The sequence below is a fragment of the Hypanus sabinus genome, chromosome 12, assembly GCF_030144855.1.
Source record: "Hypanus sabinus isolate sHypSab1 chromosome 12, sHypSab1.hap1, whole genome shotgun sequence".
Taxonomy (NCBI): domain Eukaryota; kingdom Metazoa; phylum Chordata; class Chondrichthyes; order Myliobatiformes; family Dasyatidae; genus Hypanus; species Hypanus sabinus.
The window spans coordinates 43,136,132-43,160,503 of NC_082717.1; the positions used below are offsets into that span (position 1 = coordinate 43,136,132).

Below are 24,372 nucleotides of genomic sequence, written 5' to 3' on the forward strand. Positions count from 1 at the left end.
GGGTCGTGTCTTAAGTACTATAACTAGCCAGCTGGTGGCATAACTGATGTAGTATCTTAACTACTGACGCAAGTTTTAATGGCAACTGCAGCAACAGATAGAAAATTCTTAGCATTTGTAAAATATGTCTGTGGACATTTTGGAAATTTATAACTTGTCATCATTTTCTCCTTTAGATAAATGTGGCCACTTCAAAGCCATGTCATTTTGTTATAATACATTAGTATATTTTTATACAATATTTTTTAGATTTCGGGGAAATGTGAATAATGAATGTTGATCACTCAGACCTATGAATTGTGTTTGGAAACTAAAGCTACCGATTCACCTACTCTGGTAAATGTTTTGGCAAGTGCCCAGGAACAGTTTTGCTCTCTTCATCTTACTCTACCCAAAAACAAGACACCCAATGGATAAGGGAATCCTTTCAGTGATCTGACTCATTAATCTTGTCCAAGAAAATCATTCAGGATTAAGGATGGGGCAGGAGTCTCAAAAAACCCAGCTTTTACTAATTTTTCACATAAGAAGATCTGTGAATAATTAATTGTACGTAATCACCAAAAACCTTTGAAAATATAATGTAAATCTCACAATGCCAATTAAACAATGCTTCCCACTTTCTTTCTTTGGATTCCAAAATGTGAATTTCTCCTACATATTTAAAGTAGCCTGTTTAATGACAAATTCACTAAACAAATTGTGCTTCTTGACATTTTTTAATCAGTTTGATACTTGAGCCATTCACAATTAATTGCTGTTATAAACCTTTGGGGTCTGACTTAGATTTGTGATAATGAACAATTGAGTAATGAAGTCCTATCGCACAGTAAAAGAATCTTAAATTCTGTGGAGAGATATATGGCATTAACACTGTAAGATTAAGGGGATGAATTTCTGCCTGTTGTGATAGAGATATGTATGGTTTTAGTCCTCTTTGGAGAATTATAACTGACTTCTGAATCTGGTATAACTTGTGAGAGTACTTAATATTCAAAGGTATCCTAGCAGCACAAATGTCTTGTTCAGCCAGTTACCACTGCAGCCCAGCAAAGGAACTGGCTGTTTGATTTGGACTCTGAGCACAGTTTAGACTGGCTGCTTTAATACCATGAAAGTCTGATGACTTGATTATCTAATCCTTTGAAGCCTATAAGTTCTCACAGCGCAACATCTCAGAGCTCCTTATTGGCAGTCAATTGGTGTGTCTATTCGTTCAGCGTGCTGACAAGCTGACTAAAATGTCCATGGTCTGACAAAAACATGGATGGCATACATATATTTGGGTGTTGATCGATCAAATAATGTGCATAAGGACTTTGACTTTCTTAGCTCTTTTCAGATGTCTGCCATTATCATAAAGCAAGTCATCATTTTTAATAATTTTACAGACTAAAGATGTTAATTTTGGAATAAATTTCTGATTTCTTGTATCTGCAGTTATATTTTTAATTTTGAAGTAGGTCTGATAATTATTTAATCTAAAGTTAATCAAATAAGAATCGTGAAGTATTGTGCAAAGGATAAGACCACTAAATGTTGAACTTCTATATATAAAAAAAAGTTTATCTCTGGTAACCGCTGCTCTTCAGTATCAAATCCAAAGAGTTGTGTAGTGCTGTCTAAAGCTAGATTAACATTTAGATTTGTCTGTTCCTTATAGCAACATAACTTACAAAGATGTTGAGCCTTTAATGTACTAAAACATCCCAAAGCATTTCACGGGAGCTTTATCAAGCAAAATTTGCCACCCTGTCACATGAGGCAATATTAATTGACCATCATGGTTTAGAAGAGGTTTTAAGGATTATCTTAAAAGAGGACTGAGGTATACTGAGGATTAGTAAGAAAATTCCATGGTTTAGTAACAATGTGTGGAAGCAGCCACTAAAGTTGGAGCTGTTAAAATGGCTGAATTTCAAAAAGCCAGTTTGGAAGAATCTAGGATTTTACAGAAATATGAAAAAGGGTGATAGATTTAAAACGTGAATGAGATACGCTGAGACATTGTGGGTCAGCAGTCACAGGGATGCTGGGTAAACTACCCCTTCCTTCCTATTCTTCACCAATTATATCGCTCCCTCTCTGTTTAATCCCAGTACACCAAATGGTCCATATCCCTGCCCCTTTGAGTTCTTCCAGCTTTTTTGTTTGTTTCTCTCTTTTCCTTTACTCTGTTATCCTCCCTTCTCCTTCATTCTCTATAACCTCCTTATGTCTACCACCTGAAGAATGGTCTTGGCCCAAAATATTGACTGTTTATTCATTTCTATAGAGTATGCTTGATCTACTGAGTTCCACCAGCATTTTGTAAGTGTTACTTAGGATTTTCCAGCATCTGTAGACTTTCTTCTGTTTATTACTTCTCCCCTGTTATCCAATCAGGAAAAAAGATTGTGTTTGCTTAATGTTGCCCAAGATAGGTGAATGGTTTAATTCAGCCGCTATGTGGTGCCAGAAGCTGGCCAAAATTATTCCTAAGCCCACATCTAGGAGATGGCACAGTTTGAGAAGTAGAGAAAGCCATACAGACTCAAACAGGTTCTGATAATCCTTAGATACCCCTTGAATTTATGCAACTATAGCTACATACATAGCTACAGTTTAATAGATGGCTTTTCAGCAGTGATCCCTATAAAGCCAAGTATTCACTTATGTTATTTTGCAGTCAGTAATGTCTATGATAGTAAATTGCATCTTATCAACATTTAATTATCTATCTATTTTCAAATAAATGAAACAAAAAATGTAGGGACTTTAGATATGAGCATTTGAAAGAGCTAGAGCAAGGCTGCTCAAGCCTGTTGTTCCTTTTAATAAAATCATGGTTGATTTGATGGTCATCTTTGCCTGTATTAACCTTCCAGCACCCTGCTTGTTAAGTACTAAAGACTGATTTCTTTAAGAATATTCTAAAATTGTATAAATCTCCCTTTAAGAAACATTTCCAAACACTCTCAACTTTCTTTGTGCATCCATTCTGGAATTCCAAGTAAGCATTTTGGACTCTGTGACCATAACTTAGCAAGTTTTGAAGTAGTTATGAAAGGGGATGATAATGGTTCAGAAATTAAGGTACTGAATTGCAGGGAAGGTAGATTTCAATGTCATAAAACTGCAGATAAATCTGCATCCAACATGGAATTTATTCAGAAGTGAAATAATTGCGAACATGTCTCCATAAGGGCAACAGGTACCGGTAGCAAATTCAACGAACCCTGTACATCAAGAGATATCTAGGGCTGTATTTTTAGAAAGGAAGCATATAGCAGGTGCAAAGAATCATAAGCAAGGGAGGCCCTTTAGAGAAAAGAAAGTGTAGGGTTAGAAACATAGAGAACCTACAGCACAATACAGTCCCTTCGGCCCACAAAGCTGTGCCAAACATGTCCTTACCTTAGAAATTACCTAGGGTTACCCACAGCCCTCTATTTTTCTATGTTTCATGCATCAGTCCAGGTGAGTGTGTGGAATGGGCTGCTGGCGACAGTGGTGGACAGAGATACAATAAGGTCTTTTCAGAGGCTCCTGGATAGGTGCATGGAGCTCAGAAAGATAGGGGGCTGTTGGTAACCGTCGGTAATTTCTAAAGTAAGTACATGTTCGGCACAGCATAGTGGGCCGAAAGGCCTGCATTGTGCTGTAGGTTTTCTGTGTTGCTATGTTTCTAACTCTTGTCAGCTACATCCAATTCAGAAATTCCATCTCTTTAGAGCCTCTGGGGTGGCCTTGACTCTTCAGGACTGTGTGAATCAGAATCAGGTTTATTATCACCAGGAAGTGTCATGAAATTTTTAACTTAGCACCAGGAGTTGAATGCAATATATGATAATATAGAAATGAATAAATACATTGCTGTAAATATGTGTGTGTGTATATATTGAATCGATTAAAAATAGTGCAAAAACAGAAATAATATATAATTTTTAAAAAGTGAGGTAGTGTTCGGATTCAATGTGGAATGCTAGAAAGAAAATGACAGAAGGACTGCATGCATATCTCTGAAGCAGCTATCTGTTAGGCACATATCGATGATGAAATTCATCAAGGTTTTCAGTGCATCAGCATTGCTTTTCATGATTTGAGGAAAATGTAGTTCAAATTTCAAAGCATCCCGTATACAACTCACTCATCTGCCCCATCTACCACTGCCTGACTCATTTGTGGTAGAAACTATGGATTCTTCATTCACTTCAGAACCCACAGAATGGAAGTAAGTCATCCTTAACTTTAGAGAATTGCCTTAGAAAGGAGAGAAAGAAATGGTGAATGGGACTTCATGCAGGTTAGGTTCACAAGAGAGTCTTGGATGCTATCAAATTTACACAAGATAGGAATTAGAGAAAAATGCCAAGAGAAGATTGGAAAATATTTTTAGAGTTTTTAGACATTGTGTACACATTAGAAATGATCTATCAAAAATCACGGACTCTGGCATGATGCTAGAGGACTGGATAATTGCAAATGTCACTCTTGAAAGGAGGAAGGTAGCAAAAAGGAAATTATAGACTAGTTAGTCTGACCCATGTGGTTGGGAAGATGGTGGAGTCATTTGTTAAGGATGAAATTATGGAGTACTTGGTGACACAGGACAAGTTAGGATAAGGTCAGCATGGTTTCCTTAAAGGAAATTCTTGCCTGACATACCTTTTGAATTCCTTGAGGGGATTACAAGTAGGATAGATAAAGGGGATGCAGCAGATGTATATATTTGGGCTTTTAGAAGGTCTTTGAGAAGGTGCCACACATGAGGTTGCTTACCAAGTTAAGAGCCCATGGCATTACAGAAAAGTTGCTGGCATATTTAGAGCATTGGCTGATTTGTAGAATGCAGCAAGTGGGAATAAAAGGATCCTTGTCTGGTTGGCTGCCAGTGACTAGTGGTGTTCTGCAAGAGTTGGTGTTGGGACTGCTTTTTATGCTATATATCAATGATATAGATGATACAAAGATTGGTGAAGGGGCAGGTAGTGTTGAAGAGAAAGGTAAGCTGCAGAAGGACTGAGGAGAATGGGCAAGTAAGAGGCAAATGAAAAACCATGTTGGAAAATGCATGGTCATGCACTTTGGTAGAAGAAATAAATCTGCAGACTATTTTCTAAATGGGGAGAAAATCCAAAAATCTGTGATGCAAAGGGACTTATGTCATTATACAGAACATCCGAAAGATTAACTTGCAGGTAGAGTCAATGGTGAGCAAGTTAAATGCAATGTTCACGTTCATTTCAAGAGGCCTAGAATAAAAAAGCAGGGATGTGATGCTGAGGCACAGGTGAGGCCTCACCTTAAGAATTGTGAACAGTTCTGGGCTCCTCATCCATAAGAAAAGATGTGCCATCATTGGAGAGGGTTCAGAAGAGGATCACAAGGATGATTCTGGGAATGAAAGGGTTATCAAACAAGGAAAGTTTCATGGCTCTGGGTCTGTATTCGATGGGATTTAGAAGGATGAGAGGGGATCTCATTGAAACCTTTTGAATGTTGAAAGGCCAAGACAGACTAAATGTGGAAAGGATGTTTCCCATGATGGTGGAGTCTAAGACAAGAGGGCACAACCTCATGATAGGGGGCATCCATTTAAAACAGAGAGACGCAGAGAAATTTCTTTAGTCAGAAGGTGATGAATTTGTGGAGTTTATTAGAACAGGCAGCTCTAGAGGCCAGGTCGCTGGGTGTATTTAAGGCAGAACTTGATATGTTCTTGATTTGACATGGCATCAAGGATTATGGGGAGAAGGCCAGGGAGCGGGGCTGAGGAGGAAAAAAAAAAGGATCAGTCATAATTGAATGGAGGAGCAGACTCGATGGGTGAAATTGTCTAATAATGCTCCCATGTCTTATGGTCTTACTTATGTCACTTATGAGGCTTTTGGCAGGATTTGAATTGAGATAATATTGTGCCTGTTCAGCAAAGATAGATGATCTTGAAGCATTTTGATGGAAACATTTTAGTGATGTGATGGCAACCAACTAGAATTGAGAAAATATCCTTTTTTAAAGAAAAGCTTAAGTTTTAATCCTTGCATATTGTACAGTTTTCAGTGCAATTATTTGTGGCAACATCTTTGCATAGATGGCAATAGAAAATGTTCAGGAATATTTTAGTAAAGCAGCGTGGTACCAAATACATTAGTGACAAACCAGTTGTCTTAGCTTTATTTAAGATTTAAGAATCTTTATTTAAGATTCAGCGTCTGAATCTGAATTCAATGGATAATGTCACTAAGATCTTGTAAACAAAACTCTGAGAGAAATTAGTCTGCAGAGCACAAAAGAAAATGACATGCATCTCTCAGACAATTATTGCCACTCATAAATATCAATGGCATTAGTATCATCAAGTTTCCCACCATCAACAACCTAAGGGTTGTGGCAACCCACTTCCTAGTGCACTCGACCAGCTCACAAATAGCCAGCGCGCCGGCACAAAGGCCAGGTCCGCAACAAAGGGAAAAAGCCTGCGGGGGTTTGTGAGTACGTGTTCCTTACAGCATCTGCACCTGGGGAGGGCGGGATGAGGGAGGCTTTAAAGCAAGGCTGTGAAGTTTGAATAAAATCATCTTTAATTGCAGTTTACCGACTCCATGTCGTTATTTAGCGCTGCGTGTAGCACACCGCTACAGGGTCACCACTGAGTAGAAATATAACCATACCAATCACTTGAGTATTAAGGCTGATACTATTAATGCAGAAGTTAGGTATCCTGTAGCAAGTCGCTCACTATCACGCCCAGAATTCATCCCATCGTTAACAAGGCCCATGTAATACTCTCCACTCATTTGGATGATTGTAATTTCTTTGAAGAGGAAATGGCCCTCTTGATTTGCTGCTCATCAACCAACCTAAACATTCATTTCTCAACCACCAGCACAATTTGAATGCAGTGTACATAGTACATTGCAGCTATTTGTCTAGACATAATTAATCCCTTTGTTCCACTTCGTCCTTTACTGCTACTGAAATCTTGTTTTTCTTTCCTCTTTCCCAGATCTGACAAAAAGTTATGGAAGGATCTGGTTCATTTTCCATGGATATTGTCTGACATGTTGAGTGTTTCAAGCATATTTTGTTTTCATTGCAGAATTCCAGGTTTTGTTTTTAAATATTTTATTTGTCTGCACTACCCTGACAACAACACCCAAATCTGTGATTTATACCATTAGGAAAGAAAATAGCAGCAAATACATGGGTACAACACGAACTGCAACTTGCTGTCCAATTCGCACTCCATCCTGACTTAGAAGTACAGTGAGTCCCTCTTCATTGTTTTGTCTGTTGCCTGGACTAAGAGTGGTTGGAGTCCTTTCACCAGAAAGACTGTAGAGGATCAGGAAGGTGGATTTCTACCATGGCCTTCTGAAGAGCAACCAGGATCCCTCATTTTCCGAAATATAGTTAGGCTATCTACTGATGTATATCTTACATGATACTTTGTTCACCTTTGAATTACAGAAATTGTTTAACCATCTTGGTGGGAAACCTTTGATTTTTGGTTAATAGGACTTGGGCATTCAAAGCTGCAAGAAGCATTCGGCTGTATTTCAGGATTGGAAGGAAGGGAGAGAGGGAGGGCACACACATATCTACAGTGGCATGCAAAAGTTTCAGCACCTCTGGTCAAAATCAGGTAATCTTTTACTCACTTAGCTATTCACAGTAACAGAAATTTTTCTAAAAAATTTGAGTTTGTGTCTTCAGGCTGGTGAGCCTGATATCAGTAGTGGGAAAGTTATTGGAAGGTCTGAGGGACTGGATATACAAGTCTTTGGATAGACATGGACTCATTAAGAATAGTCAACATGTCTTGTGCTTGGTAGGTCACGTCTAACCAATCTTACAGAGTTTTTCAAGGAAGTTACCAGGAAAGTTGATGATGGCAAGGCAATGGATGTTGCCTACGTGGACCTTAGTAAGGCATATGACAAGGTCTCACATGGAAGGGTGGTCAAGAAGGTTCAGTTGTTTCACATTAAACATTTGCTTTGAGGGTGGTAGTAAATGATGGCCTCTCGGACTGGAGGCCTATGACTAATGGTGCCGCAGGGATTGGTGCTGGGTCAGTTATTTGTCATCTACAATGCCCATAAAAGGTATTCACCCCCCCCCCCTTGGAAATTTTCATGTTTTATTGTTTTACAACATTGAATCACAGTGGATTTAATTTGGCTTTTTTGGCGCTGATCAACAGAAAATGACTTTTGTGTCAAAATGAAAACAGGTCTCTTCAAAGTGATTTAAATGAATTACAAATATAAAACACTAAGTAATTGATTGCATAAGTATTCACCCCACCACCACCACCACCACCCTTAATCTGACACACCAAATCATCACTGGTGCAGCCAATTGATTTTAGAATCACATAATTAAATGAACATCACCTGTGTGCAGTCAAGATGTTTCAATTCATTGTAGTAAAAGTACACCTGTATCTGCTAAGTCCAACTGCTGGTGAGTCGGTATCCTGGGAAAAACTACACTATGAAGACAAAAGAATACTCCAAGAACTCTGTGAGAAGGTTATTGAAAAACACAAGTCAGGAGATAGATACAAGAAAATTTCAAAGTCACTGAGTATCCCTTGGAGTACAGTTAAGTCATCAAGAAATGGAAAGAAAATGGCACAGCAGTAAATCTGCCGAGAGCAGGCCGCCCTCAAAAACTGAGTGATCGTACAAGAAAGGGAGTAGTGAGAGAGGCCAGCAAGAGACCAATGACAAATCTGGGGCAGGCTTCAGTGGCTGAGATGGGAGAGTGGCAAAGAGAAAGCCATGTAGTAAAACACTGCATGAAATCTCAACTAGAGTTTGCCAGAAGGCATATGGGAGACTCTGAAGTCAGCTGGAAGAAGGTTCTCTGGTCTAATGAAACCAAAATTGAGTTTTTTTGGCCATCAGACTAAAAGCTATATTTGACATGACCCTAACACCCAAACATAATCGAAAAAAAGCACCATCTCTACCGTGAAGCATGGTGGTGACTGCATCATGCTGTGCGGATGCTTCACTGCAGCAGGCCCTGAAAAGCTTGTGAAGATAGAGGGTAAAATGAATGCAGCAAAATACAGGGAATTCAATCAGAATCAGACCTCAATCCACATCAGAATTTGTGGCTGTACTTGAAAAGGGCTGTTCACTCATGGTCCCCATGCAATCTGACAGAGCTTGAACAGTTTTGTAAAGAAGAAGGGGGAGAAATTGCAGTGTCTAGATGTGAAAAGTGGATAGATAGAGACTCAAGGCTGTAATTGCTGCCAAAGATGCATCCACCAAGTACTGACTTGAAGGGGTGAATACCTATGCAATCAATTATTTTGTTTTATATTTGTAATTAATTTAAATCTCTTTGTAGATACCTGTTTTTAGTGTGACACAAAAGAATCTTTTTCTGTTGATCACTATCAAAAAAGTCAAATTAAATCCACTGTGATTAAAAGCTGTAAAACAATAAAACATGAAAACTTGGTGGGGGGAATTGAATACTTTTTATAGGCACTGTATATCAATGAGCTGGATGATAATGTGGTTAACTGGGTCAGTAAATTTGTGTATGACACCAAGATTGGAGGTGTGGTGGACAGCGAGGAAGGCTAACATGGCTTGCAGCGGGATCTGGACCAACTGGAAAAATGGGCTGCAAGATGGCAGATGGAATTTAATACAGACAAGTGCAAGGTGCACTTTGGGAGGACCAACCAGAGTAGGTCTTACACAGTAGGGCTCTGAGGAGTGTGGTAGGATAAAGGGATCTGGGAATATAGGCCCAAAATTCATTGACAGTGGTGTCATGGCTATATAAGGTTGATAAGAAAGCTTTTGGCACTTCAGCCGTCAGACGGGATGTTAAGCTGAAGTTGTATAAGACATTGGTGAGGCCTAATTTGGAATATTGTGTGCAGTTTTGTTCACCTACCTACAGGAAAAATGTAAATAAGTTTGAAAGAATATAGAGAAATTTTACAATGATGCTGCTGGGTCTGGAGGACCTGACTTATAAGGAGAGATTGAATAGATTAGGACTTCATTCCTTGAACGTAGAGGATTGGGAGGATACTTGATTGAGGCATACAGAATTATGAAGGGTATCGATGGGGTAAATGGCTTTTTCCACTGACGTTAGGTGGGACCACAACCATGGTAATGTGTTGAGGAAGAATGGTGAAAATTTTAAGGGGAACATGAGGGGAAACTTCTTCAGTCAGAGGGCTGTGAGTGTGTGGAACAAGCTGCCAGCGTAAGTGGATATAAGCATGATTTCAACATTTAAGAGATGTCGTGCTACTGGTCAATAGGAGTAGACAGTTTATATGGTTTGGCATGGACTAGATGGGCTGAAGGGTCTGTTTCTGCACTGTACTCTATGACATACCGAATCTCCTCAAACTCCAAGTGAAATGTGTCGATAGTGTGCTTTCATGGACACATGATGGATCTTCAGAGCAAACACGAGGAAATCTGCAGATGCTGGAAATTCAAACAACAACAACACACAAAATGCTGGTAGAACACAGCTACACACATGCTGTGTTCTACCAGCATTTTGTATGGATCTTCAGAGATGTTGACACCCAGGAACCTGAAACTGCTCACTGTTGTCGACTGTCATGAATAGCACGAAGAGTGCAGGTTATATCATAATATATGGGTAAAGCCCTTCCCACCATTGAGTACATCTACATGGTGCATGGTTTCAGGAAAGCAGCATCCATCATCAGAGACCCACCGCACAGGTCAGACTCTTTTCTCGCTACTGCCATCAGGAAGATGGTACAGGACTCTCAGGACTCACACCACAAGTTCAGAAACAACTATTACCCCCTTGGCCTTCAAGCTCTTTAACCAGAGGGTTAAACTGAACTGAACTGTTCGCATAACCAATGGACTCAATTTCAAGGACTCTTCATCTCATATTTTTGACATATATTTCTTTTCTCAGCTCAAACTGGTAAAATTTGAGGCCAAGCACATTCATTTCTCAACAGCTAGGAACTTGCAGACTATTCTAATGTTGTTTTATATTGTGGTTTTCTAGAGATTTACATAAATATTGCTGAGAAGGCCTTATTGTGTGGTGACTTTGGGATGATACCAGTTGCAGATCTTAGTATTGGGATCTTACTATCTTACTAACTGTTCATGTTCCAAAGTCTTTCAGTTTCTACTTGTAATTCATCATATTTCTGATGTTTTTCACTTATTGTTCTTGTATGTTACGTGTGTTTGGAAAGGCTATTTATTAAGCTGTTCTTGTTTGTTAATCCTGTAATATTGTAATTAAAATTAAATTATTATTTCAATTTTTTAATTTTTTGTATTTGCAGTTTGTTGTCTTTTGCACGTGGGTTGTCCGTCCTGTTGGTGCAGTCTTTCATTGATTCTATTATGGTTATTGAGTATGCCCAAAAGAAAATGAATCTCAGGGTTGTATATGGTGACAGATATGTACTTTGATTATCAATTTACTTTGAACTTATGACCTTTTAACGGCTACTTCCTGCAATTAGTCGTGAGAATTCCTGTTAGAAGCATGCAAATTTTGACTAAACATCCACTGTTTCTAAAACAGGGTCATAATTATATGAGGAAATCTAATGGTGTTATGTTCGAATATTTACATGAGGCCCTCAAGTTGTGTGATATGCAAGTCAGGGCAGTACAATGTGGAGAGTAACCTATTACCTGTGCAGCAGGCTCCCCCTCCATGCTACTGCTGCATCCAAAAGAATGGCAGAGACCAGTTTGGCACCAGTGGCATCGCAGGAGTTGCTAGTCAGCATTGAACTCAACATAGGACTGCCTTCAGGACTCCAGCTCTGAATTTTTCCTTGGAGTTTGCCCACAAAGCCTTCCCCAGGAGTGGGGAAAACCACAAGGCAACAGAATTTTAAGATCAGAGTTTTCCTTCTCCTAGATGAGCCTCATCTGACCAAATCTTTATAGAGCTTCACAAAACAGAAAACTGGTGTTGATAAACTGTTGATAAACTGGTGTTGTAGATAAAGTCATTGCTTCTTTAACTTACTTAAGAACTTAAAGATTAGTGTTTCTCCAGTCTCTCTGCATTATATTTATTTTCAAAGATATGGTGTGTTTTTGTTTATTTCATTAAGATAAAGCTTTTAAAGCTATCATTTGGTTTGGACATATACTTTTTTAAAAATCACTATTTTCTACAAAATCTAATTATTTTTGTATAAGTGTAATGAACAAAAGCAATTGTCATTTCTTGAAGTGGTTGAAGGATTATCACAGGTCATCTGGTCTCATAAAATAAGGGTGACTTTTGACAGAACATTCATGAGTTTCTTTTCAAAGCCAGTAAAAAGGTAGAGATTTCAACAGACCCTGCCTTTTCAAACTCTGTATTTTTCAGTCACTTCATTAGTCTCTGCATTCAGTGCCTCTTTCAGTACTCAGATTCAGAATATTGTTTCATTGCCTTTTCGATGACAAAGATTATTTTATTGTTACAAATGCAACTTTCATAGTTTATGTCAACAAAGAGCTCTCCAAATAGAGAAACAGAGTGGTATTGGACTAATCTCTTTCAAACAAAGAATAGCCAGAGGGTGAGAGGAGAGGACATCTGGCGGATAAGGGGTCAGTGTGATGGGGTTGATAATACACCATCACTTTCCATTTAAAGGGAGCAGAAATAAGTTATCTAATTGTACTGGAATGTGTTTAACAGTGAAGCTGTAAGTTGGTGATGATGTAATGTTCAGAGTCAAACTGTGCTATTACATTTCTAGAGCAAAAAAAAATGAAAATTGTTCACTTGGGGTAAGACAAATGGCATTAAATGAGGAAACACGCCATGAATTGCAAATGGGCCTGAGTTAATTTGTTGCTACAGTAGTGTTGCCCTACTGCTAAATGAAGGTGGTGTAATTATCTAGCTGGCAGAGATAATGTCAGCACCTCATTCCTCCTTACACGCCTGGTTTTTACATGAGTGCTAATTGAGCTCCAAGGTGACAACTTATTATATATTCTGATGGTAGCGTTTTTATCCTTTGCAAAATAGTGTTCTTAATTTTTGAATGAACAGCCCTTACCACATGTAGAACATGCAAAGTAAAAATATAAGTACATGATGCAAATGTGTAAATTTAACTCACAGAGGTAACATTCCCCTCCCTTCAAGCATCATGATTAGCTTGACTCTAATGATAATGCTTCAGGGAAAAAAGACTCCTGGTTATATCAACAGCTTGTAGTGAAAGGTCTATAAGTGTTATGTTACTTTATGTAAATTAGGGACACACAAACAAAAACAATTCAGTCAATGCAAAATCCATTTGAGTTGTGTATTAGTTATTGCAAACAGTTTGATCTGAATTTTGGATTTTTTATCAGCCATGCAAAAGGCATTGCCTTATGTGAGTTTTCAATAAACATAATGATCCATCCAGGAAAAAGTTCAGAAATGTATTTATTAAAATAATTTGAGGATTTCAAAGTATTTATATTTGTAGCAGATAAAGCATATAGTTCTGAAATAGTTCTGCACTCCTTAGAGCAAAAGGATTCTATAAGCCACTTCTAAAGAAATCTCAGTGCACTTTTTTCTTTCTTCTAATCACTCAGAGCACAATCAGTGAATGCATTGAAATTTTACATTTACCAATAAAAAGTAGAAAATGTTAATTTTAAAGAACTATTTGAAAAAGATACTTGGAAGTGTATTATTTTATTGAGGAGAGAAAGGAAACAATTAAAAAGATAGGATTCAAGTCAAAATGTAAATCGCTGCATGTATGGTGAGAAACATACTTTGTCGGATTTTTCATGTCTAACAAGGCTGATAATTTTCTCTGCTTTGCATTATGGAATTTATTCCTTGTTTCTCAAATGATATTAGGAGACTGTTATATTATCAGGAAAGAAATATAACAGTTTGGAGTTAAGCATGGTACATAAAATGTTGTTGTGTCTACGTAGACTGGAGTTTTGTACGGCACTATAGTGACTATGAAAGCACTTCATTGACTGTAAATAACTCCACTGTGTCCTAAGGTCAAGGAAGGCATAACACTTATCCAGGTCCTTCTTAATGTTTCTCTCATCAGTTGATTGACTGGTATCATGGACCACATTGATTTTTCTTAAAGAAAAAATTAATATATTCAGCTATTTTTTTCAATTAACATTGATAATTGTATGAACCTATTTCATTGATATCTGAAAAATAGAACTACAGGTACAGGTGTCCCCCACTTCACGAATGTTCACTTTATGCTGCTTCGCTTTTACAAAAGATCTACATTAGTAACCTGTTTTCGCATTACAGAGGATTTTCACTTTTACGAAAATTATAAATTATAAATTAATGGTTCTTCGTTTTACGCCATTTCGGCTTAAGAAAGGTTTCAGAGGAATGCTCTACCTTTGTAATGGGGGGGCACCTGTATAAACCATGGATGTGCATTAGTTATTTCTTGCAAAGTGGATTTTTTAGGGCAAATATCTTACAAAATTCTTAAATGTTTAAGTCTGTGTAGACCAGCACTAGAAGATGAATTCTGTTACAATGTTATGGCTAATGCTCTTTACCATAGTTTGTAGGTAACAAAGAACAAAGTTAGAACCTCTATTAGAGAAATAATTTTTAGAAGAAAGCTGACCAGCAATTTATTCCACTCTCTACCAGTATGTTCTCCACCATGCCTATATACCCACCCTGACATGGCTAGTTGCTTTCCTAACTAGCTTAGCTGAGATTTGTTTCTGGCTAGCATTACTGAGTTTGCTGTTTTTCCTCTCTGCTCTTCCCACTTAACCCAGAGAAGGCTCAGTGCTGAATTTTGATGGCAAAACAGCAAAATCTGAGAAATCCTCAAAATTAAACATGAGTTTGAAAATGAATCGAATGCATTACCTTTATCTTGTGGTATTATCCATTAAAAAAGATCCTGTAGTGTTCCTTAAAAATTAAATCCTCCCTGTTGTATAGAAGACCTCCTTTATGTGTTGTACCCCTTTATTGAGACTGCATCTTGTTATCTGAGGAATTCTAGATAAACATTTGTGTATTTTCTATTTTACAGGAACAGCAGGTCAGTACACTAACCTGCTAATCTAAATTCTGGATAAAACAATTTTTGTTCACAATATGCTAAATTTTTGGATATCAATGGGTGATGAATTTACTATTAAATTAAAATAGATTTTTGTCATGAATCTAAAACTCCAGAGTCTGAGGTAACCAACAAAATGGATCAATAATGAATCTGTAAAACCTCAATCATAGAGACCATTTGGATTGCAGTATTATTCCAGATAGGCTCAAGCAAATACAACTGAAGTCCATATAAAAACACTCAGTTAAAATGATGTGAAACAAAACTCCTCAAATTTGAGTTCTTAAAACTGTTTAAAAAATTTGATGTCCTGCTAGCTTCCGGCTTTAGAAAAACACTTTGTGCTTTTTTTAAGGCTGTTGATTAAATAATGTGCTGCCTGAAGTTATGAAACAATTCTTTTCTTAAGTTTCTAGTTAACCCTCAGCTGCATCTGCTGCTTTTTTTAATTGATGACCTTCAGGCAAGCTTCAACTCCTTCAGAATCTTAATTTTCTTTAGCAAATGACCTGATTCGAATCTCTGAGCCAATCATTCTTTTTTTTTATTACCTTTTTCTGGGACTATAGGCAAGATTTCGCTAGAATGGCTCTTTTGTAATGTGCAGGTTAAAGATTTTTATCTTGCAACACAATTCATACACTATAATTACAGTGGTATTAAATGAAGGACTCCTGCTTTCATGTCATAAAATGATTTTGTTAACTTCAGTAATTGAACATGTATTCTGCTACTCAAATAGAAGAAGTTACATTACAAATCAAAATATTACATCAAATCTCGATTGTGCATGACTAAAGTTCTAATGTGTAAAATTGTAGGTTTTTTTACAATGAAAAATATTTCTACAAAGCAGCAATTAATCTACAGGTTGAAAACAAATAATTTGACAATTACACAATTACATTTTTGTTTCATGTGTATTTTCAGATTTTGCAATTCTGAGGTTTATTAATGTTGCATGATTCCTTTGGTTGAGATAAATGGAAATACTGCAAGTAGTTTAAGAGCTCATCCTTTTACACAGATTAAAAGCTTAGATAATGAAACAAGGTTTTTTTTATGAAGTGGGTAAGAATAGAGGATGACGTTGACCCAACTATCTGCAATCCATGATTATTAATGTTTATATTAAATAGTTACTTTATTTGGAAATCTAAAATTCCTGTAAGTTACCCATAGTTCACAAGTTGCATATTATTGAAATACTTACTGGTAACAGCACTGGCACAACTTTCTGTAAATGGATATAAAATTTGAATAATTTACTAGCCAAAATAGTCTGGAGCTTAACCAGCCTAGTACAATGATGTCTCCATTCTGTGTTCCCTCCCCAGCCATCTGAGCATTATGCAGCCATCTGAGCAGCAGCCGTATTTTTGACTTGGCCCTTTGTCAGCCCAATATGCCTATTGACAGTGTTTGAATGAGAATTTGGAAAAGTGACAAGAAATTAAACAAAAAAGCGAGGTTGGGGATCAATAAACTGCAAGAGCAAAGAAATGTTTTGTAAAACTGATAGGAAGGATGAAAAGTGATTAAAATTAACTTTTAATGATTAAATTATCTGTGCATGGAAAATATTTGTAATAATTTCAAAAATTTAAAAAAGTGGTTAATAGTCATTTATCTCAAAGCCACGTTCATTAATTTGTAGCAAGATATTTAATTTATGAAAATCAGCTGTGCTTGATTAAGTTAGTGTCTTATGTGTTAAAGTAATAGTTAAACCAGCCAACAGACACTAAATGTTCCAGTTTGTGGTGTCCCTCTGATGATGGTCATCAGGTGAAAAAGCCAGTCAAAATTACATATTACATAATGATTTATTTTTGCATCTGCTCAGCCCAAAATATATACTCTGGTTCACCGTCAATGAATACAATACAGCTTAAATTCCCTCTTAAATCTCTGCCATTGAATTTACTAAGTTAAGAGTGCAATATAAATGACGTTACTATTGTCCTCAGTTTGGCTATTGAAATGTTGCGTATCATGCAACTTTCTTTGCTTTATGAAACACAAATTGGGAGGCTTTTCATTGCTGTATGGGGCAACCTGGATAAATGTAATTAGTAATGGACAAATATTTTTAAAAAATAAACTACAGTTTTAGCTTGTACTATAAAATGCAGAAACAAACTACACCTTTTGCAATGTGGTTAGCCAGTATCCTAGACTAAAAAAAAGTCACACATCTGTCTGCAAGCATCAGCTCACTTTCTACCTAAGCTGTTCAAAGCTTTGTGATGCAGTCAATTTAAAAATGCACATAATTTGGTGGTGTTGAGAGGACTGACCTCATTCTGTGTCTGAGAAGGAGCCTTTTGGAGAGAGAAACTGGAAGATGGGTACCAGTTTCAGAGCTGTCAATCAACATCCTCATCCTGATTGGCACACAGGTAAGTAAATTTTGCCCCGATTATCATCTAACCACCTTCAGCTGATAAATCACGACTTTTCCATGTAGAATAATATCAATAACTGATAAATTAGAACTCTATGTTGAATTCCATATCAGCAAGGGCACAGAATGTGTACAGTACTGCCACCATTGATTTAGTCAGTAATGATCTGGAGTGGCCACCACTCAGTCCTTATGGCGACTGGTTACTAACTTCATATTGAATCTCCCTCCAATATCTCATTGTGCCTTATTTATAAGAAGGGATAAAATAAAAGTTATAATGACGTAATCAGACTATTTCTGCATCTATTCATCCTTTGTGTAAATGTATTGTGCCAGATCCCCAATCACTTCCTTTTCACCCTTCATGTGCTCACGTTGGAAAATCTGGCCTTCAGTAGCATCATTTTCAGGATGTTTAGAATCATAGCCTCAAATCTACAGCTATTTGGTATCTCCCAGAAGCAGTCTGTAATGTAATGTGAGCTCATGAATGTAAGTCTCACTGTCTTCCAGGTTAGAAACTGAAATCAGCCCTTCAGTCCTCTTGGAAGACGCTGGGGGACCCTGGGAAGCACATTGGAGCTACAAGAGACTGCAGAACTGGAATCTGGAGCAAAAAACAAACTGCTGAGTTCCTCCAGCAGTTTGTTGTTTTTTTTTTTGTCCCATGAAGCTCAGTGAGTTCCCATGGTGTCAAGGCCAAGAATTCTTCCTTGATTCAGTGCAGATTATCTGGTCATTTTTACCGGCATTCTTTGGCGATACAAGATGTTGTTGGATTTCTTACTTTACAAAAGCAAATACACTCAGGCTGCTTAACGCTGAGAATGCGTCCCTTGGAGGTGGAGTGCTATGTGAATTGGTACTATGCGGGGTCATTATAACAATGGACATGTGTGCCTGATTTTTAAAAAATCAAACACACAAATCGGCCTAACCTGTACATCAGTGGAGTAGCAACACATCGCAGTAGCAGCGAATGGAAGCAGGGGTTGGTTATGTCTTAGAGGAGGGACCAGGCTATGGGTCCTAACATTGGCTTCCTCTTCAAGTAGGCATCAAGATTGACAGTCCTTTCTTAAGTTTCCTCCAATGAAGCAGTTCTCAATAGCAGGAAATCATGTCAAGAACACCTCTCTTTGCCTTATTGCTTCGCTATCAGTCAGTTTCATTATTGATGAACATTGCAAATTTCACAGAGGTGCCAACATCAGCCTGATGCTCACCAGCTTTCAAACACCGTATCACTTGCAGTTTCACATCCATGCAAATGCTCTTCAATATACTACCCTCACTGGAAGTTGCAGGCCGTTTTCCAGACATTATGGAATAAATTGGTGAGGGTGCAAGAACATTGACACATGGGGGAGGTAGAGCATGAACTAATACCTGAGTGGCTGAGAGTACATGTAAAGCGCTGTCATTGGTTGATTTAATGTTTACTGTAATGGTAGCTGCTCTTGAGAAGTTTTAAGTGTTGAGAATAAATTTTTGTCATTTTTAAAAATTTCAATAATTGAATAACCTCATTGTAACAAATCAGCACTATGCTGGGTAGCTTTATGCAGGGTCTAAGTGTATATAAATTGACCATAGAACACTTGGGTTGCTTAAATACTGCTAATTTGTTTATGTTGTGTCACAGATAGAAGATTTTTTTGTAATACACCTTCAACTGTAATTTCTTAGAGGTATAGTATTATCTCTGAGGTCAGATAGCAGTTGTGGGAGATGCTTGTGGAGTACAAAACATCCATTAATGGAGTTTCATATTGATTTTTGCCTGTGTGTCATGTTCACTGTTGTACTTGGAGTCCTTTATTTCAGAAGTGAATAAGGTAGGGCAGGTGATCATAGTGCAAAAATCAAAATTAGCTATCTCAAGATTAGTTTACATTAGCTATTATCTGAAACCTCAAAGAAACACTGAATTTTTTAATATTCTGTGAACTGAGCTGAGCTCAGTAATTTAAAAAAAGAATAATTGAATCAATGTAGCATTTGTGTATTACTATATGCTTGAATTCATTACAGAAACTTATTGAGTACCAATAGTACAATTGTCTGCTAGTTACTGTGTTCCAAGTTATTTGAAAATAAAATGATTCTAAGACTTTTTTATGAACTTTACTTTCACATAAATGTTTGCATTTTGATTTAAAAATAAATCCAGCTATCAGCAGAATTACAGTGCCTACAAAACCCTATGTTTTATTACTGAACATTTCTAAGCACCAAATTTCTCCTTCAGTGAGCTGTCAAATTAAAAGGCTTCCTTATCCTGAGGACATATCTTCCCCCCACCCCCCCATCTCAGTGTCATAGTTCTGTCTTGAGTATTGCAATGATACTTAGCAAATATTATATCAAACCTGCACATAGCAGTCTAATTGCGACTGTTACCATTTTTTATCTAGCTCTATGACCACCTACCAGCTTGTATTCTTTGCCAAGGCAAATAGAGAGAAATAAGCTGCATGCTTTCTTAACTGTGCTATCTATCTTTATATCTATCTTCAAATATATATGGGCATGTGCTCCATAATCCCTCTCTGTTTCTACACTTTTCAACAAGTACTTAAGATCGTGATAAATAAGAATAACAATAGGATATTCAGCCTTCAAGCCTGTCCTGTCATTCAGTAAGATCATAACTGATCTGATTTTATAGCTTTATCTCCCTTTCACTGCCTGATTTCTATATCACATTCCCCAAAAACCTATCTCAGAGTTGAGTAAACTTAGTGACTCACAATGCACATATCTTCAAATTTTTGCAATTCTCTGAGCAAAGAAACTGCATATTATTACTGTCTTGAACAGTGAACCGTTTACCTCAGATTTTGCCTTTTCAAGGACTTCATCTCATGTTCTCAATACTTACTGCTTATTTATTCTTCATTATTATTTCTTTCTTTTTGTATTTTCACAGTTAGTTGTCTTTTGCACACTGGTTGAATGCCCAGAAGCAATGATCTTTCATTATTCTATTATGGCTGTTATTCTATTACGGAATTATTGAAAATGAATTGCGGGGTTGTATATGGTGACATATGGATACACTGATAATAAATTTACTTTGAACACTGAACTTTGGTACCAGATCTCCACAGTTGAGAAAGTAAACATACCCTGTCAGATTTTTACTATTTCAGTGAGATTATCATTCAAGTTCTTTATTCCAATGAGCATAGGGTTCTTATAGCAGCCCTCATTCCAGCAATCAATTTATTGAGCATTCAAAGCACCAATAACAAGCCAATATTTATTTAAGTAAAGGGACTAAGCAGTCTAAATTAATTTGTGTTCTTGCTAAGTTACATACTCGCTTAACATCAGTGATTTCACTTGTGGCTGCAGTCTAGAAGTGTGTTATCTCCTATTTAAACAGGAGTTTTTGCATTGCTGGAACTCCAGGGTAACATGTACAAAATGCTGGAGGAGCTCGGTAGGTCAGGCAGCATCTATGGAAATGAATAAGCAGTTGACATTTCAGGCAGAGACCCTGAAACCATTTTGTATGTGTTATCTCCCACTTAGAAACATAGAAAACCTACAGCACAATACAGGCCCTTGGGCTCACAAAGCTGTGTTGAACATGTCCCTACCTTAGAACTAACTAGGCTTACCTTTAGCCCTCTATTTTTCTAAGCTCCAAGTACCTATCCAGGGGTCTCTTAAGAGACCCTATCGTATCCGCCTTCCTTCCGCCGCCGGCGGCCCATTCCACGCACTCACTACTCTCTGAGTAAAAAACATACCCCTGACTTCTCCTTTGTACCTCTTATGCGATTTGATTTTTTTTTTTGTTTACCATGATTCACCAGTTCCAATTGTGAATGGTAGTAGACTTCTCACATGTGGAAGGAAATGAAGGATTTTCCATAAATTTCCATCTTCAAAGATGGTGGAGCTGAGATTATAACTTCAAAAAACTGCAAAGCACCTACTACATTCAATACATTAAATTACCCAAAGGAAGTATTAGCTAACAAACTACTTCCATTGAAACTTATGAACTTTGCAAGAAGACTACCATAGATGGTTGGTAATAATTGGATCCATTATTTGTGCATGAATATAAATATGAAAAATTGAGATGGGACCTGCAGCTAACCTTGTGCCGTATGCAGATTCACATGGAGTAAATCAGCAGAAAACAGAAACTGAATACATGTCCTATAGATCTGTGGTGAGAATAGTCAGCTCGCACAGCAATGGACTGCAAGTTCTGGCCATTCCTTTCATAAGTTTAGGCAGCTTGTATTTACTAGCAATATAACTCATAGTCCTGCTGAATTTTTTTAAGAAATTACACAAAAGGCAGAAGCCGCCAAGTGATTCTCCCAGTGGTCTTAAAGCTTAACTGTTAATGTTTAAAAAATTGTAGGTGGCCATTCGCCACTTGTTTTTGAACCCTTCAATCATTTCTTCCTTGCATCAGTCATTTTCTCCATCTCTCTCACTTGATGCATGGATGTTAGCTTCCATCTTCTTGTGTAGTTGTCAGTTGTTAGTAACTGCAAGCTTTGTTTAGTCTACTTAACTTTTATTGTCTTAATACATTATAAGGTTGCTTTTCCAAAACTGCCCTATCAAATTGAGAGTAATTATACCACCATGAGGGAAATTTCTCTCCTTGTTTCCACCTATCTTTCAATATATGAAGTCAGCATGAGTTTGATTTAGTTTATGTTATTAGAAGATACAAATTGAATTAATCAGTTAAGGAATATGTGTCAGCACCACTGAGAGTAGAGCAACAGGGAAGGAGATGTGGAGAAATAGTGAGTGAGCAAAACTATCAGTCAAGGAGACACCGTGAGAAAGCTTGAGGAGCAGAAGGGCAAGCATGATGCAAGAGAAACAGCAGGTCAATAGAGTGAAAGAGAAACAATTAAAGAGGAAAAAATGTAACTCAGTAATACTTAGTATCATCTAAGTCAATCAACTTGTTTTGGACTAATTGTGTCATGGATGCACTGAAGCTTTATTCAGAGAGCTCCTTTTAATAATGTATGTAAAGTGTTAAAAGATTATAAAAATGAATTGTTCTGCAATCCACATGTAAACCAAACCTGACGTGTTAAAGCTGCTTTTTTATATGCATATAAAAAAAAGACCTCTGGGAATAAGATAATAGATATAGTTTAATTTTATTGCAGTGCTATAAAGATAACTGTACCACAATGAAATAATTTCTATAATAGATAATGCTGCATAAGGCCCTACAACTTTAAGTGGAGTCATGGTTCTGTAGTTTGTGCTTCCATTTGATAATAACTGAGCTAAGGAGAATGCAAAAAGTATATATTATTTCAGTTGAAATGAAAGACCTAGCATGACTTAAACAGGAATGTGGAACTAAGAATGAAGTAATTGACTCAGTATGTTCCTTTGTAGCTTAAAGCTTGTCAGAACATTTAAAATGACAACCAATGGACATAACTAATCAGCTGTGGTAATTAAAGCCATTTCAATTAATGTTCCATGGCATTGCTCACATGTAAAACATAAAATAAATTTGTGCTTTTCGTGCTGTAACTCTCAAGAACTCTTGAACTTGCTGACAGTTGTTTGCAAATGTTACCCTGTGTGAACTCTCTCTAACTTTGGCCACTTATATTGTCTAATGGCAGAACAGGAACAATTTCCAATTATTTAGGATGGAAACATCACCAGAATAACCCTGGTTTAGGTTAGTGTTTCTTTTCATTAAAATTAAGAGAAATGAGTTTACTCATTTATAATTTTGCTTCAGAGAAGTTTTTTTTATTCATGCCATTGAGAAACAATCATTCAAAGCTGATTAGACCATTGGGTGAGATTTAGCCAATACCAATCTGTTCTCTAAATACTTCCATGGGTAGTGTTTATTGTGTACTCATTATGGCCACTTTTAATCTACTCACACCCAGAAATCCTCTGTCAATTAAAATACTTTCATGGAGGATAGAGCTGACTCCAAAACAAAGATGCATACATCAGGATGCTCTTTATTGACTACAGTTCAGCATTCAATACTAAACCCCTCAAATCTAATCAATAAGCTTCAAGACCATGACCTCAATATTTCCATGTGCAATTAGATCCTCGGTTTCCTCACTTGCAGATCCCAGGTTGTAAAGATTGGCAACAACATCTCCTCCACAGTCTCCATCAGCACAGGTGCTTAGCCCCCCTGTTCTACTCACTGTATACTTTCGACTGTGAGCTAAGCATAGCTCCAACGCCATGTTTAAGTTTGTTGATGACACCACTGTTATTGCCTGAATCAAAGGTGGTGATGAATCAGCATTTGTTTGAAAATGTGGCTGAGTGGTGCTGCAACACAACTTCTTAATCAATGTTAGCAAGACCAAGGAGCTGATTATTCACTTCAGGAGGAGGAAACTAGAAGACCGTGAGCCAGTTCTCATTGGGGGAATCAGAGGTGGAGAGGATCAGCAACTTTAAGTTCCTCAGTATTTTCAGAGGACCTGTGCTGGGCGCAGTGCAAAAATGCAATTTGAAGAAGAAAGCACAGCGTTGCCTCTACTTCCTCAGAACTTTTTGAAGATTCACCATGACATCGCAAACTTTGACAACTTCTCAATGTGTCATGAAAAGTATATTGACTGGCTGCATCACAACATGGTATGGAAAACACCAATGCCCTTGAATGGAAAATCCTCCAAAAATTAGTGGATAAGGCCCAATCCATCATGGGTAAAGCCCTCCCCACTATTGAACATATTTACATGGAGTGTTGTCGCAGGAAAGCAACATCCATCATCATGGCCCAACCAGCCAGGTCATGCTACTTTCTTATTGCTGCCATCAGGACAAAGGTACAGACCAGCAGGTTCAGGAACAGTTATTACCCCTCAACCATCAAGCT

At 37.4% G+C, this 24,372-nt stretch overlaps 1 protein-coding gene across 3 annotated transcripts in view; it reads left to right on the forward strand.

Annotated features, from left to right (window-relative positions):
- gpatch2 (G patch domain containing 2) overlaps nt 1-24,372 on the forward strand; it is a 279,190-nt gene that overhangs the window by 100,207 nt on the left and 154,611 nt on the right. The window contains exon 6 of one of the 3 annotated variants that reach the window (XM_059985844.1): nt 18,006-19,558. The exons of the other annotated variants lie outside the window; for them this stretch is intronic. Coding sequence (XP_059841827.1) covers nt 18,006-18,017 — 12 coding nt within the window. The 3' untranslated portion in view covers nt 18,018-19,558. Of the gene's footprint in view, nt 1-18,005; nt 19,559-24,372 lie in introns of those variants that run through there. 3 annotated transcript variants of the gene reach the window in all.